General features: G+C 38.0%; 1 protein-coding gene across 1 annotated transcript in view; it reads right to left on the bottom strand.

Annotated features, from left to right (window-relative positions):
• Positions 1-6,166: 6,166 nt before the first annotated feature.
• tbkbp1 (TBK1 binding protein 1) overlaps positions 6,167-26,571 on the bottom strand; it is a 47,480-nt gene continuing 27,075 nt past the window's right edge. Inside the window, exons 3-10 of the mRNA XM_026915940.3 lie at positions 24,309-24,434; positions 23,470-23,574; positions 22,742-22,889; positions 20,271-20,473; positions 16,903-16,964; positions 12,730-12,845; positions 10,528-11,333; positions 6,167-8,800 (exon numbers count right to left, since the gene is read on the bottom strand). Coding sequence (XP_026771741.3) covers positions 8,669-8,800; positions 10,528-11,333; positions 12,730-12,845; positions 16,903-16,964; positions 20,271-20,473; positions 22,742-22,889; positions 23,470-23,574; positions 24,309-24,434 — 1,698 coding nt within the window. The 3' untranslated portion in view covers positions 6,167-8,668. The remainder of the gene's footprint in view (positions 8,801-10,527; positions 11,334-12,729; positions 12,846-16,902; positions 16,965-20,270; positions 20,474-22,741; positions 22,890-23,469; positions 23,575-24,308; positions 24,435-26,571) is intronic.

Raw genomic sequence — 26,571 nt, 5'->3', positions numbered from 1 at the left:
ACGCTACTACTTTTGCTGTCAGTATGTAAGTACACAAAACACTTACTTTAAGGTAAAACCAGACATTTCTCATGCTCTCACATTTGGGTTGTTTGGTTTAGGTCCAGGTAATGAGTGGCTAAGATGTGGTTACTTTATATTACAGTATGAGACCTGGCTACATTACTACTCAGAAAAAAATGTGTAGACCAGAAGGATCAATAAAAGTTCCAACAAGATTTTAAAATGTGTGGAGATAGTGCACTTTTAGGCTCCCTCAGGTTAGGGCAGGGTTTAAACTCTGAGCCTGTTGAGTTTATGCTCACTAAAGCTGGCCTAAAGGCACAGCTTGATGTTTGTTTTTTGATGATCTATTCCCCTTCTTCCACCCTAAGTAATTATTCTGATCCAAAATCTCACCAAATAAACTTTGCTTCAACTCTGCACTCTACTCCCTCTGCCTGGCAGTGCTCTGCCTGCTGCCTCCTCCCCTCTGCCCTTGCAGCTTCCTCGCCTGAGGCCACGCTGTGCTTGGTGAAGAGCTCTGCAGTGAGTGAGTGAGTATGCGTCCTGCCATCAATAGGGGTGAGTTACACAGGTTGGCAGTTCAAATACAGGTCACAGCTCTGTGCTCTCTGTGATTGGCCTTCACCATGCTTCCAACCTCACTGCACTTAACATGCAATAGACACAGGCAGGGGCACAAGGCCAATCCAATAGACTAACACCAAAGGGCGACACAGTTTTTTTCAGATGAATGATCACTGTGAAAACAATCCAGGAAGTGAAATATACTGCAACTGCTATTTTGGCTACTACCATGGCTAGTAGCCAAATATATATAATATAATTGTAGTGTAATTGTAATTTTAATTCTACTAGTACTGGCATATTACGAATAAGCTACAATACCAGTAGTGTTTAGCTGTGAAACACTTACTAACTAAAAACTTTCTGTATATGTAATGAGATGTTTAAGATGCAAATTTGCATTGCAGTAAAGGGTACGTATATGAAAAGGATGGTAAAAAGAGCACAGATGCACAGATGAGAGATACATAAAAGCAGACATAAATTTTTATTTTCAGGGCTTGAAATTAACTTTGTGGACCACCAGACAGTTTTTATAGAATTTAGTAGCCAGTCACTATTTTAGTTTGCAACTGTATGCTTAAATTAATTCAAATGAATCAGTTAATATGTTAAATATCTGTTTATTCTTTGTTATCTGATCAAACATACAGTACAGCATTTCATGCAGCATTGCTGCAAGGACAGTGTGTGCATGTGTGTTTGTGTGTTTGTGTGTATGTGCGTGTACGCATGCGAATGTGCATGACATGAAGCTGCAAGTGATGTGTTTTTACTTGTTTACCTTGCCATTTTTGCATGATGTCTGTTTAACATAGGCTCACACATGAAAAGTTCTTAGCAAGGGTTTTAATTGGGTCATATGAAAAAAGAGTAGGTACTGACGGTTAAGGTTATGAGTAGGGATAGCATTTGTATGTTTTCTTTCAACTTTTGTATTACATCAGTCAAAATCAATCACATTGTCCTTAGTTGCTCTAAATCATACATTTTTTTTTTAAATCCGGGTGCTCTGTTTTCTTACTCTTTGTCCTGCCGGCTATATGTCGCAACATTTGGCCTAGCTAACCTTACCTCAAGGCGAGAATAGAAAAACTGCACAGAAGTCACAGTGTACATAATTAGCTATGAGATAATCTGCCATAGGAGGCTGATAACCTAAAAGAAACATAACAAAAGTGCTACATACTGTATATACACTATAAAATAGTGATTTTTTTTTGAATGTGCATTCCATTGGTTTACCCATCAAAATGGCGGGCAAATTTACAGTGTAAGCTGCCAATGACAAATTTTACATTTAGAGTGTGTTGTGTTAATCTGTGTATGGGGAGTACAGCAGAAGATCTGTCCTGCTCTGTGAGTGGGAATGATGGTGAGGGTGGATGTTCTTTGGTCTGTCTGGCCATCTAGTGGAGTTTTTGGGATATACAGGGATCATGTACAGTATATAACAAACAATGAAGGAACAAAGTGACTGTGCTACCTGATTAAATGTTTCAGTTCACTTGATCCACAGTAGATCTATACAGACATGTGGGGAAAAATTATAAACAGGATAAAAGTGCAACAGTATGGAAAGCACTGGCAGAGGCTGTGTCCGCTTTTCTAAATGACATTTTAGCCTTATGTTTTTCCTCTTTGTTGTACAGAAGGACCTGATGGGTTAGGAAATAAGCTTTAAAGTGACAGATAACGTGACAGTCAGTAGAAGACAGCTAGATGAACTACAGAAAAATATATATTCATTATCAGAACATAGTCAGGCACTAGCTTGTGTAACTCGGACATTAATTTCAGTCAACCAGTGAGATTAAGGTGTTATACTTATTTAATGTGATCACAAACACATACAATTTTTAACATCCTGTAAGCTATTCTAGAGGTCTACGCTTCATCCATACTGTTCAATTTTTAGATCATCTACTAATGTATAATTGCATAGCAGAGGTGAGATGTTGTAAAGGAACATTCTGAGTCGTAAAAATTCTCCCTGAAGCTCATGGTGTGACTTACACTGAGACCTAATTCAAGATCTCTGTCTTTCCTGGACTCAAAAGAAGAAGTACCAAGATAAAGTAGTGGTATTTCAGTGCTTCAAGAGTATAAGATACTTTTAATTAACTCTTTACTGGTTTACTTCTGCATGGATGGTTACATTGTTAACTTACTACCCTGGTCTATTATCATGTTCTCACCTTGCTAAAGCATCTGTAGACCTCATCAGGATGCGTGAATACAAAAATAATCCACAAATAAATTTGTTTATTGCTTTTTGTACTGACTATATGATTTCATGTGACCTGTGCTGCGGTTCCTAAAAGCATTGCAGTTTAAAGATTATTGGTAAAGGGTAGAATGAGTGTTACACTGCTGACCTCTTTCTCTACCAGTTAAGATGATCTTAACTTTATAATGCTTTGGGAAATTTGGCCCTGAATGAATGAGTAAAGAAACCACATCAGAGGAAAGAAGGAGGTGTTAAATGCTTTAACAATCTGTAATATTTCTTTATTCATTTGGAAAGGAAACTATTTAACGGTTTGTTCCTGGAATATAAAGTGAAAGTTTGTCACATACATTTGGAAGATTTACTATAAAATACAAATGCAATCTTGAGTCATAGTTATCCAATTTAAGGATCAGTTTTATTAACATAATCAGTTTTTATTGACTATTTTATAGTACCCAGGGTATATTAGAGTAATAGGAACTCTTTATATTTAAGTTGTGAAATATTTATGAAAAATTGGTAATGGTTGTTTTATTTTATTTTATTTATTTATTTACTTGTTTATTTGTTTATTTGTTTATTACCATAATGGCTTTTAATTTTTTTTAATAGTTTTTATGATCCTTCATAATCCCACATTAGAGAGATGGATTTTACTGAGGTAGATATGATCTAATTCAGAAGTACCCCAGTTAGCTGCAACTTTGTCTAAAACTTGTCTAAAATATCACTGTTGATAGCAGCATATCTCATGTCATTTAATTTGCGCTGATGCAAAGTAAAGGTAAAATACAATATGTATTTTATTTGTGTTTATTTGTGTTAATTGTGCTTAAAACATTAATAAACCCTAGCTACAGCACTTAGAAAAAAGCATTTCTGCCTGTCCCAGCCCACTGTAACTAAACTGTAGCTTGAAATACAATCATTCAAATAGTTCAAAAATCATATATTTTTTAATGTGCAAATCTATTTGGCAGCTCATGCTCGAAACATGGGCTTTTTTAGTTTTTTAGTTTTCCATGACTCATCTATTATAAGTTATGAAAAATGTACATTTTAGTTTCCCCACAACACTAACTTGAACACATTCACCTCTGTAAAATATTTGAAAGAAGAAAATAATGTTGTCTCATTTTTTTCCCTTTATTTTTTAATGATATTATGATACTGACTGATGAGATTACTTTAAAGAGGTCATTCTGTTGCCCAGATTATAGATTGAAAGTAAATTATTAACTTATAAAAATCATTATTATGTTCTTAAAAAGAAGGTAAACTACAATAAAGTTACATTTTTATGACTCACCACAATCATGGAATCACCTGAAACACTGATGCTGTAGGAGCTGTATAGTATATTCATTTGAGAAAGTTGATTCTACTGGACATGAACTGTGTGCTACAAGTCAAGTTTCTTTTATAAATATAGTACAAACAGTAGCACCTAGACCCAGACCCAAAAGGAGACTGTTTGTGTTAACAAAGATGGTGTCTGAACATGTTATGGGCTATAATGTTATAGGCTTTTGACATGTTATGGGCTAGATATATCAGCAATTAAATTAGCTATAAGGTAGCTAAAAAGACTTGCATTTGTTATAAATTATTAGAATTAACAGTAATAGGTGGTTATTGTATTATTGCTTTTACTTCTTCAGATCAAAATATTCTTTCATCCTTTACATTCATGATTACATACTAGAAATACTGACAGTATATCTGATAGATAGTTTGCAGTTTTTAATTTTTTTTTTTTTTAAATTGTTTTTGTTGATGCTGTAGTCTTTAAGGTAAAGGGTGGGGATCGGGGAGGCTTTATTTCCGCTTTTCTTTGAAAGTAAAATCTTTTTATCTTATTTATGGGCTCATGAGTTCATGTTTTGCTGTGTGACCGACTGCTGGGTTTGGGTGTGTGCACGTTTATAATTAAGCATCTAAGCATCAATGCTTGATGTGTCTGAGAGAAAGAAAGAGAAAGAGAGAGAGGGAGAGAGCAAGCGTATGTACTGCGTCTCTGAAAATGTGGTTTTGGGGAGCGGATGGGCGGGTCATCCTGTAAAGCGCATTAAACCCTGTGAATGTATGCGCCTGTCAGAGAAATAGAGAGAAAGGATAAAAAGTAAGACAACAGGGGGTGGAAATGGGGGTGGGGGGATTTCAGGGGGAATTTGAAGGAAAGACATTTAATAAGAAGATTTGGCTGTATTGTGACAAAATATGAAGTGTGATAGTTTAGAATTACAAATCAGTCAATTATTCCATTCCATTAATCAGTCCACGATTAAGCAGGGCTACAGCTCAGGAGAAGAAACTGTCTCTGTTTTTGTAGATTTTTACAGTCCAGTATCTTATTCCTGAAGGAAGTGGCTGAAAAAAAGTGTGTGTGCAGTGTGAGGCCAGTGATCTTCCCCTGCACATCATAGTTTGGTCTTCTCCTGAAAAGTCATTGAACTAAACCAGACAGTAATGTAGAATGTGTGAACGACTTTCTGATGGAAGTGTAGAACTGTAAGAACTATATCATCAAATATCAACTAGTTTCAGCTCTTATAGGCTCAGAGACACTTTGCTTGCACAGCTCTGATGAAGGACTTCTCTAGAAACACTTTACAACATCCACTATTATCAGTGAAGTACAGTGCAGTTACCTCATGTACTGTATACACATATACACACTCACCACACCCTTTAATAGGAACATCTGTACACTTCCTCATTCATGCAATTATTGTATGAATGATCATCCAGTCAAGTAGTAGCAGTGCAATACATAATATCATGCAGACATGGGACAAGCTTCAGTTAATGTTCATAGCAAACAAAAGAATGAGTCAAAATGTGATCTCAGTGATTCTGGCATGGTTGTTGGTGCCAGATGGGCTGAATTGAGTGTTTCAATCACTGCTGATCTCCTGGGATTTTCACACACAACAATCTCTAGAATTTGTTTTGTGAAAAACAAAAAAACATCCATAAGTGGCAGTTCTGCGGGAGGAAATGGACTGTTGATGAGAGAGGTCAGAGGAGAATGGCCAGACTGGTTTGAGTTGACAAGAAGTCTATGGTAACTCCAATAACCACCCTTGACAGCTGTGGTGAGCAGAAAAACATCTCAAAATGCACAAGATATCAAACTGGATGGGCTACAACAGCAGAAGACCATTGAGTTCCACACCTGTCAGCCAAGAACAGGAATCTGAGGCTACAATGGGCACAGACTCACCAAAACTGGTCAGGTGAAGACTGGAAAAATGTTGCCTGGTCTTTTTCCAATACATATACCATATATTCTATATCTAGTAAATACTGTATATAGACAGATTACAGTGACAAAAAAAAAAAAGACGAACAACAGCAAAATGAGTGCATGTTCCATTTTATTTACCATCTTATTTACAGAAACAATAAAATATGACACATTATGCATTTATTTTGAATATTTCTTTTTATAGAATTTTTGAGGTCACTCCTTGCTATCACAAAAATATGTCTATGACTACCTAACTCTTTAGTGCTCTCTCTGCTCTCACAGATTTGGCGAGTGATCGCTCTGTTCCTGTGAATGATATTTTGGAGTGCACGGTAACAGGAGCCATATTCACAAAGTCTTATCCCCTGAGTTATTTAAGAATATCACAAAGTAGTCACACACCAAACGACAGGGCTAGAAGAGAAGAAGATCCAGAGAGGGCTTGCATTTTTTTTCTGAGAAGTCAGTTCTAAGGATGAGAAACATCAGCAATAGCTCTTTAAATAACTCCTGAGTGAACTCTTGTGAATAATGGCTTAAGTTTTGCTTCGTTTCTACACTGTAGGACTCTGGATAAAGGTGCTAGACTGACTCAAAATGTGTGTGAGTTGTATGTGCTGTTGCGTGATTTTGTAGCAGACACCCTGCGCATGCACCAGTCTGCACATCCAGCCACAAGATAAAAACATTAGGCTTGCACTTTAACCAATATGAAGATGGTATGCTTGATTGGTACTTGGTCATTATTTTCAGTCTAGATATAAACCTGGTTTTTCCCAATCTGTCTCTGTGATGATCATAGTGTACTGTTTGTCTAATTTCTTGGCCACTCATATGGCCACACTAAATGGTCCTCTTCATATAGCATGATATCAAGTGTATTTCTCAGCCATCAGGTTACTAAACTGTCTTCATTTCCTGTTTATAATTTTGCCAGTGCATTTAGTTTTGGTGGTCTTCCCTTGCTATGTGACAGCCAGTGTCTGCTCATAGTTATATTTGAGTATGTAATTTAGGCTTTAATGGCGTGATCATGCTGTTCTAGTTTCTCTCTTTAGTAGCTCAATAATTGGGTCACTGGGATATTACGTGTCCTGGCTACTCACCGTGGTATTAGAAATTGCAGAAAGAGTTCACAATACAGGACACACTCTAGAGAGAGTAGCCAGAAATGTAGCTAATTAACATAGCTTACTGTATTCTTGTCTTTGCCTCCAGGGTAGAATTAAAACAAAGCATGTAATTCTTAGTTAGCAAACTTTCCTTTTGCTCTTCAGGAAGCTATTTTCTCTCCTCTGAGCTTGCAAAATGCCTATCTATATACATAGTAGATTTTACAATTTAATACACTTAAATAGTTTTAAATACAGATCAAGTACATTTATGGTACATAAAGTAAAGCATTTTGATACAACAGCTTTGCAATTTGGTCATAAAAAGGATCCTTATTTTGTCAAGTACATCTTAGAGGCATCCATCCTATCGAGTGTTTAGTTCACTGGAAAATGAGTCAGTTTCAGAGTGCTGACTCTGTAGGAAAAAGATTATGTTTGTATAATAAGTGGAATAACTGTGATAGTCATATTAATGCTGTATTGAAAATGCAATATCATCATATTTAGTCTTGTTAAGCCTAGGAACTTAAAACCTGGTAAAAATTAAATTTAAAAATGTCCTGGTAATGTTCCTTAATTTTCTTCATTCAAGAACTTGGTATACAGGAAGACAAACAATAGATGCAGTTCCAAGTTGACATATTATGCGTACTATATTATGAACTACATACATCTACATGTATAGTTTTGTTAAAGGGACATTCTAGCAATCTAAGATGTAATTAAGAGAGACATTTGGTAATATTAAAAATAAATATAATCTATACTGCATGTTTTTGCCTTAGTGTTTAGTAATATTTGTAAAGATAGATTGGATATTAAGGGTTTGTATAAAGTGCTGAAATTTAGACCCACATACAAATGTAGTCATTGGCCAGTGTACTATATTGACACTTTTGCAATGGCCATGATGTCCTGCCCTGCAGGACACCATCTTCTCTAAATTCACACAGTCTTCAATCACTCATTATGAAGTTTAACTAACTGTGTGGCTTTTGGATGCGCCTCTATGGGCAGGACTGAAACAGACAATGAAGAATTATGGAAGCTATAGTTTAAAATAACAGAAGAAAGCCTGCACAGCAAAAATCTCCAGTGTCGAAATAATGCCTCTTGTTTTTTTAGAAGTCAGCCTGGAGCCAAATGAACACTGTGGTTATTGCGGCGTATCTGTATACGACTGTTTTATTGTCTGCTTAGGAGAGTTGGCCTGTAACAACTCTAAGATTTAGCTTGACATCAAAATAGATAATAGTTGAAAGAATGAAATTAAGCCAACATTATGTTAGGAAGGTGTTGTTAAACCTTTATCTCTTAGTGCCATTCCTAATTATAACCTTAGACACTACATACTGTAAATCTCTGATAATCCTCGGGTTATGTGGATCTGGCTCAGATGGCCCGCTCTCCTCTTAATTTAAAATCATCCACCTAAAGCTGTTTTAACAGTTGATGAGTGTTAAAGTGGGTTTTAGGGACAGCGTGGTGATTGTGGTATCAGATCTTGCTGTTCTCCAAGTGTGAGTCAATGTGCTTGATCAGGGCATCATCAGGGTAACCGACAGGAAAGATGAGTTGACACAGCGGGCAGCTCCTCACATCACTCTCCTCCTCTGTCTCTATCCACAGCTACAGACAGAGCACAGATACATATTCTATTATAAATGTACTGCACACATGATCATAATATACCGTATATAGATGATCCTCATTTGTACTCTAAAAAATTCATTTTAAATATATTTAAAACTTTTATTTATTCATACAGGGGTGTTACAGTTTTCGATTTTCACAGTATGATAACCTAGTCTAAAAATGTCTTAGTTTCATGGTAATAAGTCTACATGCACAATCCATATACATACAATACATATACGATCAAATTCCCTAATTGTTTTTCTTTCTGAGAAATGTTTTTGGAGAATGACTTTTCCATAAAATCTCTTACATTGTCAGTATTTAGCATGTTGAGAGTATCATTTGAAAGAGAGTGGCTGCAAAGAAATGTGGAGCACTGAGCCAAAGAAAAAATCTAACTAGCACAGAAAGGCAGCTTAAGCCTACAGCAAACTACACAATTTTAGCCACAGTCCCAGTCCCAGTCCCAGAGGAAGCTGGGGAGTACACCTCCCAACTCAGCGACTACTAGCTGTGCACTCCAGGGTTGACTGCTTGTGTAATGTGCAAGGTCCAGGACACAAATTTCTCTTTTGCAAGTGATTGAGAGTGATTGTGGAGGCTCCAATATTTTCAAGCATGTTTGATGTTCTTGGCGATGAATCCCATAGTGTGACACCCCCTGGGATCTATGAACCCATTTTATTATCCATCTATTTGTGTGGGAGGGTGAGGGCAAAATACGGAGAGAATATATAGACAATAAAGAACAACAATATCACTTATATAAGATTCTATGAGAAATGATCTGGCATTTCATACACAAATGGTTGTTAGGAACAGCAAAAATAAAAACACATGCAACATGATTCCTGCCAATGCAGAATATAAAGATAGCTGTGTTTTTTTTCACTAGCTATATGCTGTTGCCTGTCTTCCAGACAATATTTCCTGTACATCTTCTCTTATTTCACCGCACAAAATAGTGAAAAAGTCACATGATAGACAGCTCTCACATCTTTTTTTGCGAGACAGCGGGATTTGGGGATCAGCCACGCTTTGGCGGGGATCCCTCCAGGTGAAACATCATGTAGTGTGCCTTGTCTGTGTAGTGTGCACACCCCTACAATACCAAACAACTGGTCACATGCCATTCCAGTCATGTTGTGTGAAAGGGTCAGTGATTCAGAGATGTTTAAAGTCATCTAGACGTTTGTCAAAAAGTTACAAATATGCTAGTGGCAGCAGTGGTAGCAATGTAACATGTTTACAACAGTAGCAGATTACACAGCCAATGGATTTGCAGTGCAGTCCGCATCTCCTGTGCAGAGAAATGGAGGATGCTGTAGTATAATTTAGGGGGAGTCCAGAGGGAGAGGGTTGCACAATTTTTGGGGAGCCCCAGCCAGGCACAAGAGGTATGACAACCATTAGAGTAAGGAACTTGATTAAAAGATGAATGTAATAGTCATCATTCAAATGTAATGTACAGTAATAGACGGAACTCGATTTTAATCATTATTTTGAGAAACTCAATGGGGAGGTAACTACTCCGATCATACTACTATCAGGCATGTACACATACACCCACTGATTTTCGGCCTTTGTACAGACTAGTTGAGGTTTACAGGCCATTCTCCAGGGCCCATTAGTGGTGCCTAGTTCTACCAGTTCCAAAGGCTAAATACCCAACCAGAATTTTTTTCTGGGTATCAAACAGAGACTGGTTGCCTACTTACATTAATAGAAGGCCAGGACTGGGCATGTTCTGCATGCAGGTATCCAGGTGAGTGGCAGCTTAAGGTGTTGGGGCGAGCTGGGATGGGGAAGGCTGAACAGGAAGCAGGGCCTCTCATGCTGGAGGTGGGGCCAGAAGTCCCCAGAGTCCGCGGGGGACTGATGGGGTGAGGGCAGGTCCACTCTTCTTCATCCTCTGAAGAGTGTGGTGGCTGGGGAGAGGTATGAAGTGTTGCTGGAGCAGGCTGAGGCTCATAATGCAGATGTGACAATTCTGCATGCTGGAAAGAGAGCTCTCTGGTGTGTCTAGGTGATTCATGAGCCATACTTCCTTCCCCTCCTATGGACTGAATCCCAGGCTGGGAGCCTCGCCTTTGGGCCAGGATATGGCCATGCTGCTGCTGCTGTTGCTGTTGTTGCTGCTGTTTGTGGTAGCTCTCAACGTAAGGACGGGGCTTAGGCAAGGTGGACACGGGGTCAAGGGTGAACCGTGGTGGACGCTGATAGGCTGAAGGGTCTGCAACCTCTGAATAACTGCGGCGCCCTTGGAAACTGGCTCTTAGGTGTTGAGTAGCAGGTCTGCATGTGTAGGAAGCCGGGCCATCGTTAAGTTCGGCCAGGGGCGAGCGGCGGTGCATGTCCGGGGAGAGACGCTGCGGCACTGGAGAGCGACGCTGCTGAATAGGGGAATGGTGCTGTTGAATTGGGGAATGACGCTGTTGGATGGGGGAATGGCGTTGCTGGATGGGGGAATGTCGTTGCGGAACAGGCGAGTGCCTCTGGTGAGGCACAGGAGAATGGCGTTGAACTAAACATAAGACATACAACAGAAGAAATGTTAAAAAGTTCAACACAGCTCTTATCTCTGTCATGACATATCTTAGACGTTTCATCTCATGGTGTCCCCCCCAAATGAGGTGTACACAATGCGTTGTACACAGTGTTTTGATTGGGCTACAGGAGCAAACCCCTGATGATAAACAAAAAAGGAATTGTGCACCTCCAATTGGTAAATTGAACATTGTCTTTGTCCCATGAGCTTCATTCTCATGCTCTTAGTGAGTGTGAAGTATGACAGTAAAATTCTCCCACTCGCGCATCTTTTTTGTTGTGCCCTGTGGGATAGCAGTCCCAGATGCCCTGTAAACCTTCCTGGCAAAAAACAAAAACCTACTCCATAGTAATATAGATCAAGTGTATAAGTGCATAAGAACAAACTCAAGGCACTTAATATGCTCATTGTCTTACTACGTAAACCAGTTAATGTTTCAAAAGTCAGGACTGGAACTTAATAAAAAGTTGCATATTTGCAAATGTTCAGCATATCATTAGAATGACTCATAGGACACATACAGCACTCTAAAGATACACTGATGTCTTTAATGACTTCCCCTTTCTCCTGTGTTTCTTTTTTTAGCCTTCATCATTTTTCCAAATCATGTGTGGGTGAGCTTCATCTCAGCCAACCATTTCTTTGATTCTAAATAACCTTTACACATTTGACTGCAATAGGTAGAACAACAGCCGGTTTCACTTACATGGAAAATACATAATCAAACAAATTCATTTTGATCTGACTGAGAAGTGACAATTGAACCTGAGACTACCAATAACATATGTGGGGCTTCCTGCAAGGGAGAGATAGCAATCAGCTATCAGCTATTGAGAGAGTGCATCACCACTAACTTTGAATCAGTAGCAGTTTTTCACTATCTTTGCTTCTGCTTTTGGTCTGGTTTCCTTTATCAAAGGGGAAACAGCATTTTTGGTTGTGCGGTTGGGTGCAGAAGTTTAAACAGATAAGGAGTTAGCTGTTTATGCATTCAGCAGGAGGCTCTTACAGCAAAAAGTAAACATTCTATAGAAATGTACAATTGTAAACTGGATATAACATAATGGTCTTATTATATTTCACATTCATAGGTGCAACAGTATTATTCAATTCAATTTTATTTGCATAGCACTTTTAACAATAGACATTGTCTCGGGCAGATTGTGTAGACGGTGGATGTAGCGTTCTATTTTGATATATTTACATAATTCTCTGTTAGAGATGCTCATTATAAGCACACTGATGATGGAAATAAATGGCATGCCATGAGCTAATGAGTCACAATGAGTATCATCCATTCTTTCACAGTCTTACCCGGTGACAGTGTACATTAAGGCTAGAATACTAATGAATCTTGATGAGTGTTTGGTACCTGGGCTAGTGTCTTCCTGTGAGGCTTTCCTCAGGATCTCTGTCTGTTTGGTGCTCAGTGCCTGCAGCCTGCTAAGCTCCTCAGTCAGCTCAGTGTAGGCCAGAGCCAGATTCACTCTGAAAGAGAGAAATGGGGGGGCGTATATGGTTGATCTTTGTGTCTTTGCGACTGCTAGAGATCATATTAACACACTCTGCAGTCCACAGAATAACTGAGAGTTCACCATTATAGCCTTCACATAAGTTTGTTTCATACATAGCTAGCGTGCTTAATTACGGGAATCTAGTAGGAATAGCAATAGAACTGGTGCTAGCGCGCGCACACACACACACTTTCAAATCAGTATCACACCAACTGACTCCTTCACCATGGCAACCAAGCAGCAGCACAACCATTGTCAATTTGCTTAACGTCTCTGTCATTATCAATACAGCAGCAGAGAAAACTACATGCTACAACATTATTCAGATTACAATCCTCTTTTCCATTTGCACTCTGTGCTTTTTTTCTTTTTTTTTAGAATCTGATACCTTAATCATAATTCTTTTTGGTAACATCTTAAACCAAATGCAATTTAATTCACTGTTTTATTTTCACATATTTTTTAAACTTTGCTACCCTTTGGTGGTGAAAAAAATTAACACTCAATTATTTACCAGTTAACCACAGTACAGTGTATACTAAAATGAATCACTATCTCATTTCTACTCTAACCCAAAGATGTACTGCAGATTAGGCTTGAAATGACTTGTCATTAAACAAAATAAAAATAAGAGAGGTGGAGATAAGTATGAAAGACTGTGGCAGACTGAAATTCCATCTGTCATCAGATCACCTTTATCTGATCACTTCCAAACCAATTTCGCACAAACCACTGGGGCTTTGCAATAAAAAGGCAGTTCTCTACTCATAGCTCTTCTGATGGTGTCAGATAAGGGCAATGGGGAGAATTTAGACTGACTTGGCATATAAGCAAGTGCACACAAGAAAAACAGCATGCTCTTCTCCCCCCCCCCCCCCCCCCCTCTCCTTTCCAACCTTGTATTTTCACAGGAGGTTAATTAGAGTAGTTGAGAAACTATCCATTATAGCACTATAACCAGCTGCCAACATTCTCCTAGAGCATTCAGCTCAATTAGTGTGTGCTGTGCTCTCTAACTAACTAAACACTGCAAATATTCATGAGTGTTCTCACTCCCATTAATAGTCAAAAGTCACATGCAATACCCAAAAAAAAAAAAAAAAAGGCAGGATGGCAGTTTTTACCTAAAACAGAATTAAGGACTTTATCCTTTATTGTGTTTTATTCTGCGCTTAGTGACTATATAATATAAAATAACTACAAAAACTGCTTTCTTTGTAATATCTAATATATATTACAACTTGGGCATGAAAATAAATTGCCTGAAAAGGCTATGTGAAGGAGAAAGCTAGGGAATGCAATTACTAGCAAACAGGCATGTTATATTTAATGAGGAAGTCCCACTCTATTCATGCAAATGTGTCACAAACTTTCGTGGCTAAATCTAAACGTCAGGAGGAAGCGTAGGACAGCACAGAGTCAAAATACACCTACTACAACAAGCCATCCAGCATATACAGTTTCGTGTCTTACAAATTCACGTTATAATCAGTAAATATTATATAAATTAATTCTGGTTCCTGGTACTAGTACTTCAAGCAAAAAAGATGCAACGTGCAAGCTTCTCTGCTGTTGTTCTGTAAGCTGTAGCATTAGAGCTTTACTCTTACCGTAGTGCTCATCACGTCCCAGCACTGCTGCCCTGGCCATCTGGGCAATCCACGTGCCAGACTACACTCTCACTCTAAGCGGGAATGGTCAGAGGCTCTGAGTCTCTCCTCTTGCTACAGGTGTCTGGCCAGAAACTCATTCTCTCATCATACTGTCTATAGTGAGACACTCAAAGGATCTGTGGGGCTCATTGCTTAATGTTTTAGACAGTGTGACTTTTCACACTTCCACACACACACACACACACACACACACGCGCATGCACACACACGCACACACACACACACACACACACACACACACATGCAAAAATTTACTGACAGTCTTGTAAAAGCTTCACCTCTAGCTTAGAGCACCTGGAAGTCTTTGAAAGTGTGAACTCCTTCCGATAAATGTGTAAAACGGTGTTGTGCAGAGGAAGCTAGTATCATCACAATAACATTGTCTGTCAGCCTAATGCTAGTGAGTATGGACATAAGCACATGTGCGTCATCTATAGATGATCTATAGAGTGGATCTTTACAGAAATGTGACTCTTCATGTGTAAGCATGTGTGCGTGCGTGTGTGTGTGTGTGTGCGCGTGTGTGTGTGCGTGTGTGTGCGTGTCCTGGTTTGAGTGGGCATGCATGTTTATGCGTTGTGGAACCTTTGAAATGATATGGATGAGTCTAAGAATGTACGTGTGTGGGAAGTTGATTCGAGAGGGCCGCATGAGCTGTATATGACCTTTGCTCTGAATCTAGAAGTTTGAAATTTTGTTTACTTGACACTGACAGATGTTGCCTCACAGGCTGCGTATCATGCATTACTGAATAAAACATGAATATCAAATTGTTCCAACAATCTCAGTTAGCACAGCCCACACTCCGTAGTCTACAATCTCTTCACACACCAAAACCAAGCACTTGTGACAGCCTAGCTGTTATTATCTCATACTGGAGAAAGAACAAATACAACCAGAACAGAACATTTGGATGATAGAAAATAAAAACCAAACTGTGTGTGAATAAAATATTAAAATGAGAACCTATTGTCTTTCCAATCCCTCAGTAACTGTATTGCTTTTATGGCATTTTTGTAGTGTCTTGGAGTACTTAGCATGTGCTGCTGACACAATTTGTATGAGGAAAGAATTTGCTGTATAAAACGACTACGTTAATATAATGTGAAACTTAATAATATGCTTTGATGCCATTTATACAACTGCTACTGAAATGACATGTTATTTGCATCATTACAAACATGCAAGTACAAACAGCTTCCTTTCAGAAAAAAAATGGTCAGAACGCATGGTCAGGAAGTATAAAATATGTCTCTCAAAAAGCTTCTTATAATATTTGTTTTTACACTTTTTTTTTTTTTTTTTTTACAGTTCTAGATTCAAAGATTTTAGAAATGTTTTATGACAGGACACATTTTTGTAGTAAAGAAAAGACACACAGTAAACATATTTTAAGATCATCTACTACAAATAAATAAACCTACAATAAACTAAAAGCATAATTCCTATAACTTTAGTAGTTCGGAAAGATACTATAAAGTTGATAAGGAAATTGTGTTGCTAATTTAGTATAGTTTACACATTTCTTCTTTCTTACGAAAAAGTAAAAAAATAGTGCTGCAAAGATACGTAGTTTAGGATTCTTTGGCAGTGATTTATTCCGTTAAACTGCTTCAAAGTTCATCAAAATTCAGTAGATTTACAGGAAAATGCCCATTTCAGTTAAGAATTTCTTTAAAAAACTTTAGCAAATCACCAACCACAAACCACAGAAAAAAATTTTCAAGGAAAATTCGAAAAAATCTTGCAACTAGCTTTGACCATTTACATTAAATGCCAGCACTTACAAGAACTGGCTTTGCGATTCAGACAGAGAAGACGAAAAGAAAGGGGAAGCCGCTGCAAAATTTTGAGGTGAGTGAGGTGGAAAAGGAGTGGGTTTCTAAATACACATCTCTGTCAAGTGCGTACTTTCAATTTTCTCATATTTTCTCCATCAGACAGCAAATGCCAGGCTGGTAGGTAGAGGAAAACAGAGAGTGGAGGAGCTCAGAAAACAACTCTTACAGAGGAAATAAAGACTTGTATTTTTTAAGTGTAAATCTTCAGGAAGGATATGAATGTATTAAGCCACTGCAATAAAACCTTGACAGGGGCTTGGTGGTTTAAAAAGTCCTATCTTTGTCATAGCCATAGTGCCCTCTGCTGCTCAAAGTAACATTCACTGGGTGACGCAGAGACTCTGACTAACTGTGAATGCTGTGTATGACTGTGAATGCTGTGAACTGCTAATAAACCTAAATAAATAAATCAACACTGAAGGCCAAACTCTGAGGAGCAAATGTGGTAAAGCTCATTAACTGCACTTTATATTACAGTAAATGCTTTGAAATAAGGATTGTGTATGTAATTACTTACTGTTCATCTCCCACCTTCTTTATCCATTCCATGTCACACTGGGCACAAGTGGAGCTCACATCCTGCAGCACATACAAACACAAGAAACACACATCACAGCCTCATGTGCAACACATGCACATGTAAATCCATCATGTAATGCAGGGGTACAGATCCTGTCTGGATGAAACAGACAGAATACAGTAAATGCTTTCAGAATGCTGCACAAACCTCTCCACAAACACAACTTTGCTCAGTGTCTAAAGTTTTGTGTTACATGTGTGTCTAACTAAGAAATAGATCATGACAGGACATGCTGTTATAGGAAAATAATCACCAATGGGGTGGTGTGTTGCAGCCTGATGCAAAGTGGAGTTGCTCTTACCACTCCGGAGTTGATTATTTTCCTATAAGAGCATGTCCAGATGTGTTTTTAATTTAATTTTAATTTTTAATTAATCAATCATCATCATGCTTTTTTAACTGTTTATAGTTACATATAATGATGTGGAACGGCCATGAGAGAAGTTCGTTCCTGTTATCTCTTAAGTAATAGCATTTATAATAAACTCGCTCCCACACCAGCTTCTCTGTTTTCTGTCTTTAAGTTAATAAGACAAAAATACTTCTTGTGATGTTTGCAAGAAACCCAAAAGTGCAAGCTCCGCTGTCCTAAAGAGTCTCCCATGGTGAAAAACCTGCTGACTGTTACAAAGTTCTGACACTGGAGACTCCTTCCACAAATGTTAAATAAACACCTCTTTAGAGAAAGCTTCACCATATCAATAATCACCACACTTTTTTATACGTTTATTATTAGTTTTAGATTACATGGAAAGTCTGCTGTGAAAGCTGTGCTGTTATAGAAAATTAATCAACATCTTGTGCCCAATGAGATCAAAATCAACAGCGCTGTGGTATAAACTATTTTGAAGCGGAACCTTTCAACTATTAATAGGAGCGAATAGGAAATAACTCTGAAAGCAGAAGAAAATCAGAAAAGCAGAAGTCTTGTCAGTTTTTAGTATGTATGTAAAACATGAGGAAGGATATGAATATTTTAAGCCACTCCAATGAAAGGTTGATAGGAGCTTAAAAAGTCTAACATTTGGCAGAAACCACCGCTGTGGTATAAACAATTTTATACCACAAGACTGAAGTTTTGATTCTGGTATGAGCTATAGTAAAATTATACCTTTTAAAATAATTATGAAATGATTGTACAGTATTGTGAATGTTACTGAAAAGTTACTATGTATAGGTTAATGTTAACTAGTTTAAACTTTGAGTCTTATGTCAGTTTTGTCATATGCTAATGCTAAATATGTCATATGCTAAATTTGGCTTGCTAGTATGGCACTGTAAAATGTGATTGATTACATCTTATTGTTGTAAAGATTATTATGATAAGATGCAGTAACAGCAATAACTGAATTGATACTACTGTAAAGTAATAGTACAATATTGTACTTTTTACAGAATTATTGTAGTGATGTTACTGTAAGCATGGAGGAAGTCTTCAGGAGAGAGGACTTTGTGCTTTGCGGTGTCTCTATAATGTAACAAGTTGCACTGTGTGATTAATTTTTTAAATAATTATGTGTTCTACATTTTTGTTTTTATGAAAAGATGAATATGAAAACAGTTAATATGATATTGCTAAGCTTCTCTAGTGAAGCACACAATCCAAAGACTTAAACAGGAGTAAAAAAAAAAATCAAAACTGATGAAGAACAGGAGAAATGGTGGGAAATGAAAGCGATTCAGAAATGAATGAGCTGTTGGTCATTGGTGCTGAGGACAAAAATCAGATAAACAAGTACAAAAAACAGCTCTTTTACATCATATGTGAATGTATGTATCCTGGGAAAATACTGTTTGAAGGTTGCAAGTGCATAAAGCGTGAACATGATAAATGTATGCCAATAATGCCCGAATTTTCAGTATTAAAGTCGTGTTGTTCTTTAACAAAGAAAAACGTGTAATATGCGAGTTCTCATGCTTTACATGGAATAAGTGCTTACTAGCCTAGTGCATATCTTGAAGATACACTCAGTGATTTTGGCAGAAGTTCAGGGAGATTTAATTCAATTCAATTCAATTTTATTTGTATAGCGCTTTTAACAATGGACACTGTCACAAAGCTGCTTTACAGAAATAAATGGATTCACAAAAAATATATTGTAAATATGTGAATTTATCCGTAATGAGCAAGCCAGAGGCGACGGTGGCAAGGAAAAACTCCCTGAGACAATATGAGGAAGAAACCTTGAGAGGAACCAGACTCAAAAGGGAACCCATCCTCATCTGGGTTCTCCGGATAGTGCAATTATAAATAAATCCCTTCTATACTGTGTACTATATGGACGAATAGTACAAATGTGCAACCAGTAAATTCATCACAGTTTTTGCAAGAAGTCCGGTTGGTTAAAATCTATCCACCGTCCACTGATGTAGTCCTGAGTACGAAGGTGATTTACAATTCTGTAATAATGCATGGAAGCATATTTGCATTGTGAAGCACAGAGTGGGTTTTGAAGAAATGTAGCACACTACAGGCTAATGGAGGAGTTCATGTCCCAACTATTCAAAATCTCAACTATGCAGTTGTGATAGCATATGTAGTGTGGAGAATGAAAGCAGAACTTGCACTAAAGCAAAATGGAGGAGGCTAAGGATTGATTAGCAAAAGAGGTATAACATTATGAGCACTTAAATAAATAATCTACAATAAATTACACAGTTACAGAAGAGAATTATTTATAATCACACTATCTCATGTCATCCAGGTGAGGATGGGTTCCCTTTTGAGTCTGGTTCCTTTGGCTTCACCATACAGTATAAACAAGAACATCAACACAATAACCTATAAAACAACAAAGCAAAAACAGAAAAGGTATAAAAATCTAAAACTCAAATATAAATTATACTTCAACATACACATATATACATTCCCATATGCACACACACACACACACACACACACATATATGTGGTATATGAGTCACACCTACTCATATACCAACATTTATGACTTAGCATTTAATATTTTGCTGCATTTTATTTATAATATTTTACAGCATTTTACTGTATTCTGTACTTTTCCTCCAAAGCCACACCCCCCAAATAAGATGTATACTCACTGCTTAGGCTAGAACACCTGAATGCTAGTGGAAGAAGGGAAGCTTGAGATAAAATGACCAACGAAAATGTCCTCACTGTTTGGAGGTTGGGGTTCCATATAATATTTTTTTTCAGAGTTTTGTCTTTTATTTTATATGTTTATTTTATAAACTGATACTGGAATTTAAGGGTTTTTTTTTTTTTTTGGTTTACTTTACCTCATATACAACTCAAACTTCTCTAAACTCTACCTGGCGTGTACTGACCTGTTGTCTCTGGTTGTTCTGAAGCTCTCTTAGCTCCTCTTGCAGTCTTTCACATTCAGCCTTTAGCTCCTCCTCCCTCTGACACGCCCCTTGGGCCTCATGCCGCGCCCCTTCTAGCTCCGCCTCCAGCCTCTGCAGTTTCAGGTCGGAGAGAGTATCCAGACTGCGGGAGCTCTGGAGGGTCAAAGCTGGGCAGTCTAGCCCTGGTGTGGAAAAACACAAAACATACACACCGAGTGAGCTATTTATGGATGTCTGAATATTTTTTTGCTTTGATTTTTTTTTTTGTATTATTAATGTAAATATAGACAGAAGAGAGGCTTGTTTATAGCTGATAAAACGTAAGTGATAACAGGAAATAACTTGTTTTGTGGACATTCCATGACGATAAATGTAACTATAAATGAATAAAAAGGATGATGTGCCATTTTCTAATTAATTAAAAAAAGTTCAGGTACTTTCTGCCTAGTTCAGTAATATTTTTTACTTGATTTTGCTGTTGAAATAAAACATGCCCAAGATTAAACCTCAGTTTCTCATCACCAGGCCCTGGATATTTTAATTCCACTTCATATTCACTTCATGGACAGTATCCTGAGCACAAATACACACACTACATTCAACAAATACGGAGGTGATCCTCAAAGCAGCCGCTGTGTGACAGCCTATAATCTCATGTTTGATGTCCGAACAGGCTTTGATCCTTTTTCAGCTCACAGCCTACATTATCAGCGTGTTTTATCAAGCCAACAAACAACTGGAAAACCACTGGACATGCTGATACCTGCTTTAAAAAGCATATGATAACCAAAAACCTACAGTGACTTAATAATAAGTGCTATCATGTTTAATGTCTTTCACGAACACACAGTAGCTGCCGCAGTGCTGAAAGCATGTGCCACGCAGAGGGCAGCGGGCCAGCAGGGCCTCCTCGTTTCATCATGCCAGGCATGACGGAGTGGTGATGATGATGGAGGATGGGAGACTCAGGCGCATCCCGCACTTCTCCCCCAGCGTGGGCGCTGTGATTCAGCTGCTCCGAAAGAAACAGTCCTTGAGCAAGCACCTATTGTGATGGTTCAGCAATAAGCGAGCATGAACTACCACACACCCACATGCACGCCCACATTACCACAGTTTTTCTCTACACTCTGGCCATCAGTTCATATGCTCGCAGCCAAGAACTAATTTCTAATCTCTTGCAGAACAACAGTTTTTCCTTGTGTTGTACAAATTGGTAGAAGTGGATGCTGAAATACATCTTGCATTTCTCGATGGCACTGCATGAGTCAGCTTTTGAGAGAATCTTCCCTCCTACAGGCCAAGGGACAGAGCCTGGTTTATGACCACTGCTGTTGTGCTGATCTGTGAAGTTCTCTTATCTCTTGTGGCTTGTTCTTAACATAAAATGTGAGTGGTGTCAGTGGGAAGATCTGCTCCAACAGCAATCAGAGAACACGGAGAGACTGCAACATCCTGGAAACAAGGAAACATTTATTCTTTCTAGGAGCTGCAGAATAGGGGTGTAATGCAATGCCACTATCTGTAACTGCATGTTTATCTGCATCTGATTAGTGCTCTAAATAGTCACATCTATATCTGTATCTGTAACCTGAAGTGGCTTAAACCAGAAAGATTATTTATTAACTTTTACAATTACGTATGAACCCTATGACTCTCTGCCTATTTACGCTAAGGTAGAAATGCCAGCACTGTCAGTGTTGTCTGTGAATTCTGGCCCTGACAGTTCCTCAACCTCTTATCACTTGGTGCGTAGAATTATTTTTAATCCCGCTTGCAGGGTTATTAGTTTTGTTTGTACCTGCTTGTGATATTCTCTAACAAATTTAGTTGGTCCTATGTTCCAAACTATAAACAAACTACTAGCCAAAATTAAATCATGTGACCCAGAAAAGGAATTTAATAAGGAACTCCTCTTCAAGTATGTTTTCTGCAGGATCCCAGTTCTGATGTACACATCTCAACCAGATTCCCTGTGATCCTTTCTGGTAAAAATAAATGAACAAACAAATAAACATACAAACAAACAAACAAATAAATAAATAAAATAGTGCAGCTCCTATTCATATTTGTATTTTCATCTAGTATTTTCGTATATTTTCATATATCTCGTATATTGTTCAATACAAATGATGTATTCATATTTCTTTACATCCCTACTCCACAAGTAAGAGAGTATGGCATCAAATAAAGCAATGTTTAAAAAATGTCTCAATGTTTCCATGCTACTTTGTTTTCATGATGAAAAATGGCTAAAATTAATTGCTAACAAGGTGTCTCAAAAACAGCGTGAGGATATGTCTTTCAACAGACTCTTCAATTTACTTCTGTATGCTTTTTTCACTTGTCTTTTATGTGAGATACATGGCAAGAAAATAAAGATGTGCATGAAAAAGGGCTCAAACACACAGACACACAGACACACACACAAAGAGCTATTAAGGACTCACTGTGTGTGTCAGGACTGGCATGTAGCTGCAGGTACTGCATGTCTTTGCTGTGCAGTTGTGTGTTGAATTTGTGTAGAGAGCTGTCTCGCTGCCTCAGAGCGGCCTCCAGACTGTGGATGCGCTCCATGTGCTTCTCCACCAGAGATGTCTTTGACACAGAAAGTGTATATAACATACAGAGACATATAATAAAAGCAGTCAGAGACATAAAGACAGGCTAATAACAGAAACAGACTACGGCCATTGTTCTTCAGATTCATTATAAATGCTTTACGCTAATAACAAAAGATGAGCTTGTGAAAATGCAACAGCTGATGGCTAACTGAATGTGTGAGTGTGGCGAGAGGCACAGATGCTCTGACGCTTGCATCATGTAATTTACAAAGCCGGTCTTTTGGCCAAAGCCAAACATGAAGCCATTTGGGATGGATGAATAATATTGTCAGTATTATCATACATATACAGTTAAGGATCTTCAGATTTTAGAAGTAGGACTTGATACAGTGCAAGCCTGAGAACAAAATCTTTTGGCACCTCTTGGGCCCTTCCCCTATTAGGAGGTGTGCACGGTGCAGATTAATCAAGCAGACACCTGGTTAGATAAAGGATTAGAGCAGATGTCAGGGCTACTTATAATTCCTGCCAGTGGTGTCTGGAGCCAAAGTTAGAAAGCATGGCTATGAGAGTTTTGTATGAATGTTTTAGTAAGCACCAGTTCTCAATCTCACCATCTTGTCCAGGTCTCTTTGGAGATTAGTCTTCTCCATGTGGATCTTCTCATAGGCCTGAATAACATCTTCCAGCTGCTCCTCCCGCTCCTTACTCTTTTGAAGCTGGACAACACACACAAAGTGAGTGAGAATTTTTAAATGTAAAAAGTCTAGACCTCCATTGTATAAAAGAAGTACAGAACATCTCCATGAATGTGTTCTAACTAAACATACAGTAACATTAAAAAAACCTCAAATGATAGCCAGCCACTTGTTTCCAGCTTCAGCGATTATCCTATTCTAAACCTCTCGACACTAATCTCCTGCTCTTAGAGATAATGGTGGTTTGTATCAGGCTTCATTAAACCAGATAAAGGCAATTTATTTTAAAGGGCTTTACACCAGGTCTAGCTTAGTAAATCTCTGGGTATGAGCGAGAGAAATAAACACGCAGGAAAAGAAAAAAGCAATGGTTTAGACTGAAATAAAAGATGAAGGTCACTGGTGTATAAGAAGGCAGGCGGGGAGGTGAGAGATGAGGGATGCAGTTATACAATAATGTACGCTAGAGAAATGCCAGAGGCTACTGGTTGCTTATGGAAACCGATAGCAGCTTTCATTAATTGGCAAGTAACAAGTAATGAGAAGCATCAGAAGTAGACTGAGTTGCAGCAAGAGTGATCATCTCTTTACATTGCTGCTAGAGGAACACATTTCTACTTGCCTAAACGCAGCATGAAAGAATATAAAATCTGATTAAATCACAAAGCTGGTTCCACAGTTACTTCCTCTGCCAGAAGGTGGATAAACAGACAAACAAAACTGTGTTGTGTTGCATCATAAACTTCTCCTCTCACCTCATGGGTGAGGATGTTGATCCTCTGCTGCAGATTGCCGTTCTCAGACTGGAGCAGGGCTGTATCTTTGGGCTCGAAGGAGCAGTAGGAGTTCCTGTCCTCGCCAAAGTCATTGATCATAGGAAACTGCACACAAAACACCATTTGAGGTGAGAGCGCATCTTTTACATCATACTATAAAGATCTCATAATCAAATACTTCCCATAATAGGGTGTAAACATGTAATTGTTGCTGAGAACACAACACTCTCTGGTGGGATAATATTAACACACTGATTTAGATGAACAAACAACAAACCGCCCGGGGTGCAGAACACTTGAGATTAAATTTTTTTGCATTATGAGATGATTCATGAGAAACTGAGATGAACAGCACAGAAATTTCAACACTAGATATATGAATATGTGGCCGGTTTTATACTGTGGTGCCTTATGAAAGTCTGCTGTAATTTTGGAGGACACATTTATTTAGTGATTCCATCTCAAAGCTAGAACAAAGTGTTTATAAAAGTAGGAGGAATACGCCAGGTTGTTTTGCAACTCATTTTATGGTATACAATCTCTGATCTGATGATAGAAAATGATTGTGTCTTATCGCTAAAAACAATGGCTCTGTGCCTGGAGGTCTGCAGGCCTGGAATGTGTCTAGTGCTGAAACGAGTCCACTTTGTACTTTGTACAGTCCCTTGCCATATGAATTCAAACACAATCGAAGCTGCCGTTGATGAAAGTTCTGAAGTGATACTGTAGATTTTCAGACTGCTAGGTAACTCTGTTTGACATGGCATAAATAATGTTATTGGTTATATGCTCTGTGCAACTTGGCAGTGCTGGGAAAATATATTGCAATTCAAATGATAAGGTTAAATATATTATTATGCAACTACCTATAGCCTGATATCTGTAATTTATATTGTTGTATTTAACCATTTACTAAAAGCATGACAACATAAAAGACAGAGGGGCAAGAAAAAGCAAAACACTGCACTGCTTTCTTAAACCTCCTGGATAATGCTGAATTGTCATTTAAAAATAATTTATTAATAATAATATTAATAGGCTACAAATTAGAAATAATAAGCTCCAGTTAGTTTTACACTATAGCAATATGTGATTTTTGTTGTCAAAATAGGCTATAAAAGTGATTCTTGATTAGCAACAACAACGTGATGTGTTTTCTAGATATATTTTTAATTAAGTTTAAGCATTATTGTTACCAAATGAAAAAAGACAAAAACAAGGTAAAAAAACAGTCATTGCTTTTGTGTATGTATGTATATATATATATATATATATATATATATATATATATATATATATATATATATATTATACTCAAAACAGTGAGAGAGCTTTGTGATATTAAGATAGAGAGAGAGAGAGAGAGCGAGTGAGAGCACAAAAGTAATCAGTACAAGACACATAAAAGATGAGGACGCACAAAACAGAGCAACTAGAGGGAGAGTTGTGTGTGTGAACTGGCCTGTCACACATCACTGTTATTACTAGGTACAGTATCATTTACTGTTTAATTTGGATGACATTATTAGGGAAAAATGCATTACCCGTGCCAGATAATGATTTCATCTGAATATTCAGCTCATATTTTTGAATGGCAGGTGATATTTTGCTGGCTAGTTAATGACATAGCTAATGGTGAGATAAATGCTGCGAATATCTAAATGTCATCTGTGCTACAATGCATTCATGCATTTGAGAAATTCCTTATTCCTGGTATTGTGCATTTGTGTCAATCTGGAAGACAAAAAAGCTTCTCGGTTGTCCCACACTTGCAGACCAACAAATAAGAAAAAAATCATTCTTTTTACGCATATGAATTAGCTTAGTGTCAGCGCTGAAAGAGGAGCCCTGGCAAGGAGATGACTAAGTTTTACATCACACTCTACCTCAACTCAAACATAACACACTCATTTGTCACCTAATTGTTGCACCTTGTACATTTCACCATCACACAAAATGCATTAGGAGCTTTAAAGACAGAACTGTGTGAATTCGATTCTGAGTGTTTGTCCCTGAACCGAGCACTGTGAGGTCTGTGCTGAGCACCATGTCTCTGAAAACAGCTGCTGTTCAGCACCTAGTCCTGCTGTCACACCTACGTACACCTGCTAAGGAAGGAGTGACTCAAAGAGCTATAAATGGAGCACTCTTTCTCACCTTGACCTGCATAGCAAAAACAACAGTGTTCCTTTAGCACAAGTACTATCACATATAAACTGCTCTTGTCCATATGGTCTTGAAT

This window comes from Pangasianodon hypophthalmus, chromosome 12 (assembly GCF_027358585.1).
Source record: "Pangasianodon hypophthalmus isolate fPanHyp1 chromosome 12, fPanHyp1.pri, whole genome shotgun sequence".
Classification (NCBI taxonomy): Eukaryota; Metazoa; Chordata; class Actinopteri; order Siluriformes; family Pangasiidae; genus Pangasianodon; species Pangasianodon hypophthalmus.
Note: the sequence above shows the minus strand (reverse complement) of the source record. Positions and strands in the feature narration are given on the sequence as shown.